At 44.0% G+C, this 11741-nt stretch overlaps 1 protein-coding gene across 2 annotated transcripts in view; it reads left to right on the top strand.

The window, feature by feature from the left end:
- The first annotated feature begins 6429 nt into the window (after positions 1–6429).
- Positions 6430–11741, top strand: part of Pde6c (phosphodiesterase 6C) — a 48244-nt gene continuing 42932 nt past the window's right edge. For both annotated transcript variants that reach the window (XM_048438944.3, XM_048438943.3), the window contains exon 1: positions 6430–6909. In XM_048438944.3, coding sequence (XP_048294901.3) covers positions 6430–6909 — 480 coding nt within the window. The remainder of the gene's footprint in view (positions 6910–11741) is intronic.

Below are 11741 nucleotides of genomic sequence, written 5' to 3'. Positions count from 1 at the left end.
AAACCAGCTGAAGGTGCCCAATACTCCGACACACACACTGGAGAGAGGCTGGGGTCTGTGGGATTGTGGGAGGTCACCACAGGCTGTGCAACACATCACATTTCCTCACGGACTCAGCAGAGTGCTTGTTTTGCAGTAAATTCAATTTGTTTCTGTGTTTTGATTTTCTCTGTCTTTTTCCTTGAATATTTTTGGCTCACTGTTGGTTGAACCCACAGATAAAGTCGAACAGTGATCCCAATCAGCTCAAATAAGATGCACTCAGGAGGATGTGGTGGAACCATGCGTTTTGTGATGTGTGTGGTCCGTGCCCCTGCACCCAGGAAAGGCCTTCAGGGTACCTCCCTGGCACCTACCCTGCACTGTATTCCCTCTTCAAACTCCAGAACTTGAGTGACAGCATGGTCATTGCCTCTGGATGAGTATTTCTGAGAGAAAAGTTCTGGAATTGCTCCGATCCTTTCAGCCAGTTCTCCTGGAACACGTCCTGGTGGCTCTGATGCTTGCTGCGTATCGAATAAACGTAGGGGTGCCAGTATGTCTTCTCTCAACAGTATGTATTCATTTACATGCTAGGTTGAAACTGACCAATCAATCCTCGCCTCTCCCTCCTCTCTTCTCCTCCCCTCCTTCTTCCCTCTCCCTCCTCTCCTGTGCTCCCTGTTCTCTCAAACCATGATGTTTTAGATTCCAGAAAAGAAAAGAAAAAAGTTTATTTTGGCATTCTATCCTGGATTTCTTCATGATTACAAATATGTGAATTCAGGTCAACTGACGCTGTGAACATCATAAATAACTTTTCAAACATGCATACACGTGTGTCCAAAAGGAAATATTTACACCAGTTACCCTGTATGATAGGATTTGAGACACTTGAGATTTATTTTTCTTTGTACTTTCTGAATTTTTCTTAATTTTTGTACAAGTAAAATGTCAAACATAAAACAAATATGTCATTTGCCAACATTTTTCTAGCTCTTTTTTCTAGCTCTTTTTATGAGTAGAATTGTGGTTTGAATTTGCATATAATTCACATAACGTTCATTTTTGCCATCCCTCACTTCAAGGCTGATAGTGGCTGTCTTTTTTCTCCTATAACACACATCATTTGCACAGGACAGATACAGACTTACCTTCCTTTAGTGAAATCAATGACTCTTCAGTGTAAAGTTTGGTTTTTACACAAGCTTTATCTAAATGATACATAAAAGTTAAAAGTGGTATAGACAGTTTTTGTTCTTGCAGAGAACTAGGTTCGATTCCCAGAATCCACATGACAGCTTGCAATTCTTTCAGGGGATCTCTCGGCAGGTACCAACCATGCATATGGAGCATATATATACATGCAGGCAAAAATGTTCACACACATAGAATAAAATCTGTTTTGTTTGTTGGTTGTGCTACCACCGTCTGGCTTCAAATAAATCTTTTTAAAAATTATTTATTTTAAATATAAAAGGTGAAAATAGCAAACTAATGCAACTGACTTTTTGGGTGTTTCATAATCGTGCTTGGAGGTCTTCACCAGTGTGGCTATAGGGACTAAAAGGCAGATATTTTGATCTTTGCCTTTCAAGGTTAACTAGGTCCTGGGAGACTATGGGCCATCTGCAAACGATCCTGAAGCTCTGTCAAGTCACCTGTCTGATGGAGACCAGAATCAGAGGCTGGACCTAAGCAGTGCACAGAGGCTGCACAGAGGCCGGACCTAAGCAGTGCACAGAGGCTGCACAGAGGCCAGACCCAAGCAGTGTACATTCTGCGAAGAAGAGAGTTAACACAGAAGGAAATGCCCTCCATGCTTCCAAAGAAAGTACTACAGTCAGCAAGAGCCTGACTCCTCCTCAACAGGTGACACACTGGGGAGGGAGGGAGGGAGGGAGGGAGGGAGGGAGGGAGGGAGAGAGAGAGAGAGAGAGAGAGGCTGATCTGATTAATTAAAGGAGCCTGGGTTCCTCTGAAGCTCACGTAACCCTCAAGGACCAGACCTTTAGCTGACTTTGACAATAAAGAAAGGATTAATTCTGGTCACCTACATAGTCTTAAACACCAATCAGGAAAGTATAACCAAAGATTTAAAGGGATGACTTCTTTTTAACAGTCTAAGGAACAACATTTGATGATGAGCCAAATGTGGTATATATTATAAATCCATATACTGGTGCCAAGTATTTGCTTTATTCCAATTTGTCTTGCTCAGTACAAGAACACATTTTATGATAATGCTTAATATGTTAATTGTGCCAAATCAATGATATTTGCTGTGGTATTTCTATACATTCATACAGCAATATTGATTATGTCTATCTACTGCTCTGCACTCACCCCACTCTTCTTCCCTGCACCCCCCCGCTGTCTCCCACCCACTTCCTGTTCCCTGATAAGCACTCTTGGAGTTTCAGGCCATTGGACCCTTCTTTCTCTGTATGAGAGAAAACATGTGATACTTGTCTTTCTGCATCTGGCTTATTTTGTTTAACACACCGGACTTGAGTTTTAACCATTTTCTTACAAATGATAGAATTTCAATTTTTGGCTGAATAATAATACTTCACTATATAGAAATTATATATTTGCATCTAATTTCAAACTATATATTACACACAAATTACATATTTTTCTTCATTTGTTGATGAGCATACAGGCTGATTCCCCCTCTCTATTTTTTGTTTGTTTGTTTATTTCGAGACATGGTTTCCTCTATGTAACGGGTCTGGCTATCTTGGAACTTGCTTTGTAGACCAGGCTGGTCTCAAACTTGCAGAGATCTGCCTGCCTCTGCCTCCCATGTGCTGGGATTAAAGACATGCACCATCATGTCTAGCCTGATTCCACCTCTTGACTACTGTGAATAATGCCGCAGCAGCCATGAGTGCAGTGTCTTCTCTTTACTGGCTGCATTTCCTTTGGGTATACATGCAGGAGCAGGCTAGCTGGATCCGGGAGTTCTGCTGTTCCTTTGAGGACTTTCCAGACTCTCACCATGATGACTGCAATGCTTCACATACCTCCCATCAGTGCACAAGGTTCAATTCTCACCGCATGCTTGCCAGCATTTGTGGTTCTGGTAGTGACCGGTCTACCTAGATGAGATACAGCCTCAATACAGCTTCAATTTGCACTTCTTAGACCTAACTACATGCCCGATTTTTCTCACGTCCTAGTCACAATTTGTATTTGCCCCTTGAAAAGTATCTACTCAGATCATTTGCTAGTTTTTAATGTCATTTAAAACGTTTTTTGTTAAATTGGTTTTGACAGTCCCATCCACGTATTAATGAGTTCTGACTATTTTCATCCCATTGTCTCTCACACACCCCTCCTCACAAGTCCCTTTCTTATGTTCTTATGTTTAACTAGGTCACCTGAGTGACCATAGGTTTGGATGGAGCTATCCATTGGAACTTGGTGGGTTTTACCCATGATTTTATTTATGAGCTGTGTTATATTACTATTTTTTTTATTTATGTGTATGTGTGCCTTCAGAGGCCTGAGGGGGCATTGTATGAATCTTTGGTATTACAGGTGTCTGCAAGTCACCTGATGTGGGTGCTGAGATCTGAAGTGGATCCTCTGATACAGCAATAAACACTCAACTACCAAGTCATCTCTCCAGCCCCAGTGATACTGGTATTGATTTATATGTGGTGAACTATTCTTGCATTCTCGCATTGAGACCAACTGATAGAACCAGATGACTTTGCTGTAGAATTTTGTCAAACTTTTAAAGAAGAATAGTACTTCTCAAACTATTTTGAAGAATTGAAAGAAAGGGAACTCTTTATTAAAAGGTTTCAAATTTGTGTGTGTATGTGTATCCATGTATGTCTGTATCTGTATGTGTATAAGTACGTGCACATATGTGTAAGGGTGCCCTCAGAGGTTAGAAGCAGTCATTGGGTCTACTGGAGTTGGAGTTACAGGTGATTATGAGCCACCTAAGTGGGAGCTGGAATCTGAACTCTGGCCCTTTGCAAGGGCAGTAAGCAAGGTGCTTTTAATAGTTGATCCATCTCTGCAGCCAAAGAGAGAGACTCTTTGAAACTTACTCTATAAGTCAAGCAACACCTTGCTAACAGGTTAAACTGGAGAGAATAGTCCTCTCCTCTCTCAAACTTTCTGAACCCCCCAGTACAGCCTTGAAAGTCCTGTAATTACGGCTCAGCCAACATTCCTAGACTCAGCCTGACTTTTTTTTCTTGTTATTGTTTAGTTTTAGAGGAAACTTATTACTGATAGAATCTCACTGCCTGCTGTTACTTGATTTGGGTTTTTCATAGCCCGACTAGGACCTAATGCCACCCTCTAAGGATAAAGGAACAGTCACCAGGCACAAGCCCTCCTGAGAAGAGACTTGGTGTCACACAGCAGGAATAAGAAAATGTGGGCACCTTACGAGACCCTTTGGGGTAACAGGAAAGTCACCACTGTATAAATGGGCTTAACTTACGAATGCTGACATGAATTCTGTTCCCCTAGGAAAACCATGTCGTAACTAAGAATTTCAGTCCCTGACCTGGACGTTTGCAGCCTCAACCTCTCTCATTTGTGACTAAGAGTGCTGGCATCCTGGTGAGGTAGAGTTTTGCGTTTATAGACGTAAATGATACCTACATATTGTCCCTTAAAAGCCAATCTAAAAGGGATACACTAGTAATTTAAATTTACTGTTTTTCATTTCAACCTTTATCTTGTGATGTTTGAAGCTTTATTGAAACAGTTAAAAGACTCACCAAGGCTTGGAGTCGGCCCTTAAATATTCAAGCCAACTGGATTGGAAAATGTTTAGTTTGATTTAGGAGATGTGTGATAGTTTTGATTGAGGTGGTGTGGATAATAGACCCTAAAGTTTAATAAAATAAACATTAAACAAAACTTAGTAGCGCTGCGTGCTCTGCTCGCTAGCAGGCCCTGAGATGTCAAGGTTCCTAGCAACAGATGACAGCGTGTGTAAGAAGCTGCCTCAGAGGGGAAAATACATGATCCTTAGCTACTCCTAGCGAAAACAAATATGTTTATTTGGCATATTAAGCAAACTAATATGCTTAGAGGCAGAAAAGTCAGTTAGAGATGGCATGGTTACCTCTGCAGTCATGTAGTCTGCAGGTCCCCTGAACTTAGGTGGTAGGCATATTTTAAAACTGTGTTTAACTCTCTTAGTAATAAGCCCCAGTTTTGTTCCTTTCAAGTGGCTCTAAGATCAAGTTTTCTTACATAAAGGCCATTGAGAAAGGAGATTTTTAGGGAAAGAGTGTAACAGGATTTTTTTTTTTCTTTTAGGCCATCAACCAGCTCCCAAATCATGACATAGAGACTTATTAGCTATGAATGCTCACCTCAGCTTAGGCCGGTTTCTTGCCAGGTCTGATACTTTAACCTGTTTCTCTTTGCCTACGTTTTGCCTCAGGGCTTTTTACCTTCCTTTCTTTCTGCATGTCTTACTGTCCTGCTGTCTCCATGTCTGGCTGAGGGATGCCTGGTTTCTCGTCCAGAGCATGTCCCTCTCTTTCTCCCTCATTTTCTTCTCCTCCCTTTGTTTACCTCTCTTCTCTCTGCCCGTCAATCTCGCCTATGCCTCTCCCGCCTAGCTAGTGACTGTTCAGCTTTTCATTAGACCGAACAGGTGCCTTAGGCAGGCAAAATGAAACAAATGTAGTCTATCTTTACATAATTAAACAAATGTAGCACAAACAAGTAAAACACACCTTCACATAGTTAAAGTTAATATTCCACAGCATAAACAAATGCAACACATGCTTGCTTAATTAAACTGGTATTCCTCAACGTGAGTAGAGTAGACAGAACAACTGGGGGGATCAAAGGGCTCTGGAGAAGAGGGAAGACTTAATATTCATTTTGTGCTGCTTGGACGTGAAACTCTTCTGTCTCCCACACCAATGTGCACTGAAATGATTAAAGCTGCTACGAACACAAAACCCAAAACCCCAAGCACGTCTGAGGTCTATATACAAGCCATCCTGATAGCTATCACAGTTTAAAGGGTCTGCCTAAGCTATTGCAAGGTAACCAAGGGAGAGAGGTCTGGGATTCTTCTTGGCCGTGGACAACAGCAGTTGGGTTATTCTTTTGGAACAGACATTGCCACTTGACTCTTGCCTGGCTGTTCAGCGATTCTCTGGTGATTCTCGAGGACTTAGGTGCTAATAATGCTGAGGGATTTGGGGACTCAAAGGACTGACTAATCCCCTGCTTCTGGGCTCCCATAAGCCGAGGTCTCAGGCCATGTCCCAGGCAGTTTGAGAGAACGGCTAAGCAACCTTTCTGCTTTCCCTTTGGGGGCCTAATGAGATGTCACTGAAGCTTCCTTGATGATTTTGACCAGGATGGATTCCCTTTTCGTCATACTGGCCCCAGTGTCACTCTGAGGGATCTTTCTCTCTGGACAGCAGCATCAACACAAGCCACACCATGGGTGAGATCAGCCAAGATGCTGTGGAGAGATACCTGGAAGAGAACCCTCAGTTTGCCAAGGAGTATTTTGACAAGAAGATTCGGGTGGAGGCACTGGGGCCGATCTTCCAAAATAGCCATCCAGGGGTTCAGGCCAGCATGTCTCTCCCTGAGATGGCGCAGGTGGAGGAGTCAGCCCTGTGCCTGGAGCTACTGCGGCAGATGCAGGACGAGGCAGGCAGTGCCGAGCAGGTGGCTCACAGGGCCCTGCAGAGGCTGGCTCAGCTCCTCCAGGCTGACCGCTGCAGTATGTTCACATGCCGAGCCAGAAATGGTATACCCGAAGTGGCCTCCAGGCTGCTGGACATCACCCCAACTTCTAAGTTTGAGGACAACCTTGTGGCCCCTGACAAAGAAGTCGTATTTCCGTTGGACATTGGGATAGTTGGCTGGGTCGCTCATGGGAAGAAAGCCGTTAATGTCTCAGATGTGAGAAAGGTAGGTGGCCCTTCCTGTAGTGGGGCAGAGGTCTTGTCACAGACCTAGTCAGACTACAGTTAATGAAATACAAGGTGCCAGTTGAAGCTGGGTTTTAGAGGAACGGTGACTACAGTTTCTATTGTAAGTGTCAGTGAGTCTTGGAGTGTTTTTGTTTGTTTGTTTTCGTTTTTTTAAATCAGGTGCTCCTGGCTGGCTAGATCTAGTATGTTCCTCATCTTCTCCCCATTTCCTCCATTGCTTTGGGGACTACCATTGTGCCAAGCCCACTAGGAGATTAGCTAGCACACCAAAGTCTAGAACAGGGAACCGTTCCCAAGCCTCTCAGTCACAACCCTTGGAAGTCTCTCTACAGTGAACCGGCTGATGCACAGATGCGTCCGTACACAGGTCCACTGTGCAGAAAAGAAAGCATTTCTCCTATTCAAAGATTAAAATTTTTGACTTGAATTCTCACAAATGTGGATTTAAGTGATTCAGGGCCCATTCCCCACAACTGGGATGATCAGTCGCAAGTTCCAGTGGTCACAAATTCCAACTATACTAGGAGGCCTTTACACCCTGCTAATGACCAAGACATCACTGTCCTAAAACAAGGCATCGCTATGCTCCTTATGGAAACAGAAAAAATCAGCTCTTTCTTCTGACCACTGGCACACCATGGTCATTTTAGAAAAGCATTATAAAACGTTAATCACCCGTAATCCCTCACTGGGAAGCACCCAGAGTGCCAGCCCGCAGCTTCTGCCAGCAGTACCATCTTATACACATGTCCGTCCCATTACTGAGACCTACTGTTAACAGACAGGGACACCCCTGTTCTGATGGAGCAGAGATGAGTCAGAGGGCAGCCCCTGAAGTGCCTTCTGTTCAGGGTTCATAAACTCACTCGTGACTAAGGGCAGCTGAAAGGTTGGAGATAATCTCCAAATACCTCCTGAAGCTGATTACAGCAGGCTTACCCAGACAGCGAGGATCAGTGTGTCAAACATTAGCGCCATTCTGCAAACAACCGAAGGACGCTCCTCAGGTCCAAGGGTTGATCTGCTCTAAAGACCACATCTCTTGACCCCAGCTAACAGGCTATGTCCTGATGTTTTCGAATGAGAATATACTTCTTCACATCTCCAAAATTACAGACATCAAACTTCAGAATCTGATGTGTGCCATTTTTTTTTGAGACTTTTTTTTTTTTTCCTAAGGAGAAATGGACAAAATGATTTCTGGTAGGGAGGAGATAAGAGCAAGAATGTGCCCTGGCCTGTCTCGTCCCTGGAGCATCGCAATAAGGGTGATGGACTCAGGGAAAGCTTATCCCTGTTTTCCTCAGTACTCCGGTATTCAGAATCAGGTGGAGAGGCACCCCGTGTAGAAGCCAGAGAAGCGGAGCTCAGAGGGAATCTGAGGCCTCTTTTCTCTCTAGTAGTCTACTAGAGTAGTCAACTCCAGCTATCTGTGAAATCAGATTAATAATGCCTGTGCTTGCGACTCCCAATAGACCAACCACAGTAGACATTCTTAGTTTGGGGCGTGGGCTCCCCAGGTGGTTCTAATACACGGCCAGTGCTTTACGCACAGGTCTGTCGGGTAAGCAGATGCAGGAGGACAAAGACAACTTCAAATGTGGGCTATCTGAGCAGGGAAGGCTTGGTGACTCTTTAGCCCAACCCTCTCCTATGTCAGATAGGAAGTTGGGGGTCACAGAACAGTGTCTGCCCCAGAGTCCTTGGTAGATGTCAGTGAATGAGAAGAGCTGGGACGGAATCAAGGGCTCCTGACTCTGGTCAGCACCCTACCTCTGCTCTGCATCTCAATAGTGTCCCATGCTTTGGCCACTGCAGTAAAATCTGCAGCAGAGGAAGGTCAGAGCTGCAGTTTTTTGTTTGTTTGTTTTTGTTTTGTTTTTAATTACTTTATTTTTTATTGTTTTTATTGAGCTATACATTTTTCTCCACTCCCCTCTCTTCCTCTCCTCTCCCCCTTTACCCTCTCCCGTGACCACCATGCTCCCAATTAATTCAGGAGATTTTGTCTTTTTCATCTTTCTATTTAGATCCATGTATGTCTCTCAGGGTCCTCTCTGTTGTCTAGTTTCTCTGGGCTTGTGGAAGCCAGAGTTTTAAGGGAACTCAGAATGACTCTTTACTTTTCTATTGCATTTGCCTGTTAGTAAAGAATCTTCACTTCTTAACCTTCTTTGATTTTTGTTTGTTTGTTTTTTTGAGACAGGGTTTCTCTGTGTAGTCCTAGCTGTCCTGGAACTAGCTCTTGTAGACAAGACTGGCCTTGAACTCATAGAGATCCACCTGTCTCTGCCTCCTGATTGCTGGGATTAAAAACGTGCACCACCACTGCCCGGCACCTTATTTGATTTTTGACAAGGACCGTTTACAGATGACAAAGCCCTTGACAATATTTCCATCTCTGTAGTAAGAATCTGTTCCAGTCAGAAAGACAGGGTGTGAGGTCTGGAACAGTCGCCGAGGTCCCCAAGGCCTTTCTTTCTCAGCACACCACTGACCACACACATCTCTCATCTGGGTAGCAGTGTGACCAGGGTGAGTGTGACCAGGGTGAGTGTGACCAGGGTGAGTGTGACCAGGGTGAGTGTGACCAGGGTGAGTGTGACCAGGGTGAGTGTGACCAGGGTGAGTGTGACCAGGGTGAGTGTGACCAGGGTGAGTGTGAAGGTGACCCTAGACAAAGATGCAGAGGTGGCTGCTGCTGACCGTGGGAGCCATGACGGTGGTAACAGGGAAGCCATGACAGTGGCATGGGATCAGATCCCTGGCTAAGGTCTAGTCACTGTAATGAACTGAGTTTCCACCCCTGAGAATGGAGACATTTAAATAAAATGATTGGCTCATAGTAGCTGCTCAGTTTAACTACTACCTGAGGCTAGATAGCCCAAGGACTCTAGGTAAAACCATATACCACTGTCCTAAAAAAACAAAACAAAATCCTAGGTCAGTGTTTACATTTCTCCTTTGGTAGCATGCAGAATACTTTCCTGTACCAAAGATACCAGAACACAGGGATGGAGGCTCTATGTAGTCACTGGTTTGACATCTCCATGTTCAATGAATTGTGTAGGTGCTGTCTTAGCAATGAGGCCCTGAGGGCAGTTTGTGGACAGCAACCTATAGTCTTGGGCCGACGAGTCTCCTTCCCCTAGAGTGGGTGTTCTCTGAAATTGAAGAGCATATACAAAGTGCCTCAACAACCTGGTTCTCAAGTCCTTGACTTGGAGCACTTACTCTCCAAACTCAGCCGTCAAGTCTTGCCACGTGTCAGCATTACCTTCTGCGGCTGCTGTAGGAGTTTATGTCCAAGGAGATCCATTTCTTTCTCTTCTCTCGAAGGAAATAAAGTGTGAAAGACCTTACCTTGAGGAAGCTTTGGAGAACTGGCAAGCACTGGCAGTGGCAAGGTGATCAAACAATCCAAGGGGGCAAGAATTTTAATGTGCCAGACATGATGGCACGTGCCTACAATCCCAGTACTTGGAAGGCAGAGGCAGGAGGAGCTCTCTGAGTTCCACCTGGTCTACATAGCAAGTTCCAGGACAGTCACGGCTACATAGGGAGACCTGTCTTGAGAAACATTAATCAATCAATAAATAAAATAAAAATAATAACAGTACACAGCATACCTAAACTTACGGGACACAATGAAGGTGGTTCTAAGAGGCAAGTGCACAGCACTAATTGCCTATCTAAAAAAAATTGGAGAGATCTCATATTAGTAACCTAGCAGCACACCTGGGAGCTCTAGAACAACAAGAAGAAATCATACCCAAAATGGCAAGAAATAATAAAACTGTTTATTGAAATCAATAAAATAGAAACAAACAAATTAAAAAACAATAGAAAGACAATGAAACTGAGAGTTAGTTCTTTGAGAAAATCAACAAGACCATCAACCTTGGGCAGGCAGCCTTCTTTCCAACCAGTCTGGACAGAGCCTAAGCATTCAACGACCAGCTTCCCCAGCAGGAAAGGAAATAGCATAAGGGGGGGGGGGGGTATTTCTCAGCTTCATGTTGTAAAAAGATTTCCTCCTTTTAACTTGGTCTCAACCCTCAAGAATCACTGACCCTTTTATTGACCAAGCACACCTGGTCCCCAAATTCCTGCTCATACGATTGCTATGGAATAAAATGACTCCAAATGACATTCTGCTGTCCTCGTAGGTCAGCGCCTTATTCAGCCATCATAGAGAGGTTTCCTCCTGCAGCAGATAGGAACAGATACAGAAACCCACAGCCAGACATCATGAAGGGAATGACAGATTCCGAAACAGTCCTGAGAGGGATGTCTTGAGCAAATCTCCCCCCACCCCTCACCCAGGGCTGAAGAGAACCTGCAGAAGAGGAGGTCAGAAAAGGTGCAAGAGCCAGGGGGGTTGGAGGACACAAACACGGCCCTCTAAGTCAACACTATCAATGTGAATATGAACTCAGTGGCTGAGGGAGCATGCGCAGGGCCTGCGTGGGGCTGTAGAACATGGAGCTTTCCAGCTGAATGGAGAAAGCACACATCTCTCAGCCAGAAGTTATCTCCAATTGATAAGTACTTGCAAATGAAAATTTCATTTTCTCCAATGGAGTATTTCGAGGGAAGTGAATTGCTCTTAGGTGCAGCCTGCGTGCCCAGTAGCACATGGCCAAGAGGAAATGAATACAATGGCATCTTTGGAGCTTCCTTTTCTTATAATGCTGTGTCAGGGCTTTCCCTCGATTTTAAAATTTCTTTTCTTTTTTCAATTTTATCTTATTTTATTTGGTATATTTTTGTATTTTGTCTCTTTTAACCTTACAGGTTCTTTGCATG

Source organism: Myodes glareolus, chromosome 7 (genome assembly GCF_982192425.1).
Source record: "Myodes glareolus chromosome 7, mMyoGla1.1, whole genome shotgun sequence".
In the NCBI taxonomy this organism is placed as follows: domain Eukaryota; kingdom Metazoa; phylum Chordata; class Mammalia; order Rodentia; family Cricetidae; genus Myodes; species Myodes glareolus.
This window is presented reverse-complemented; position numbering and strand designations above follow the sequence as displayed.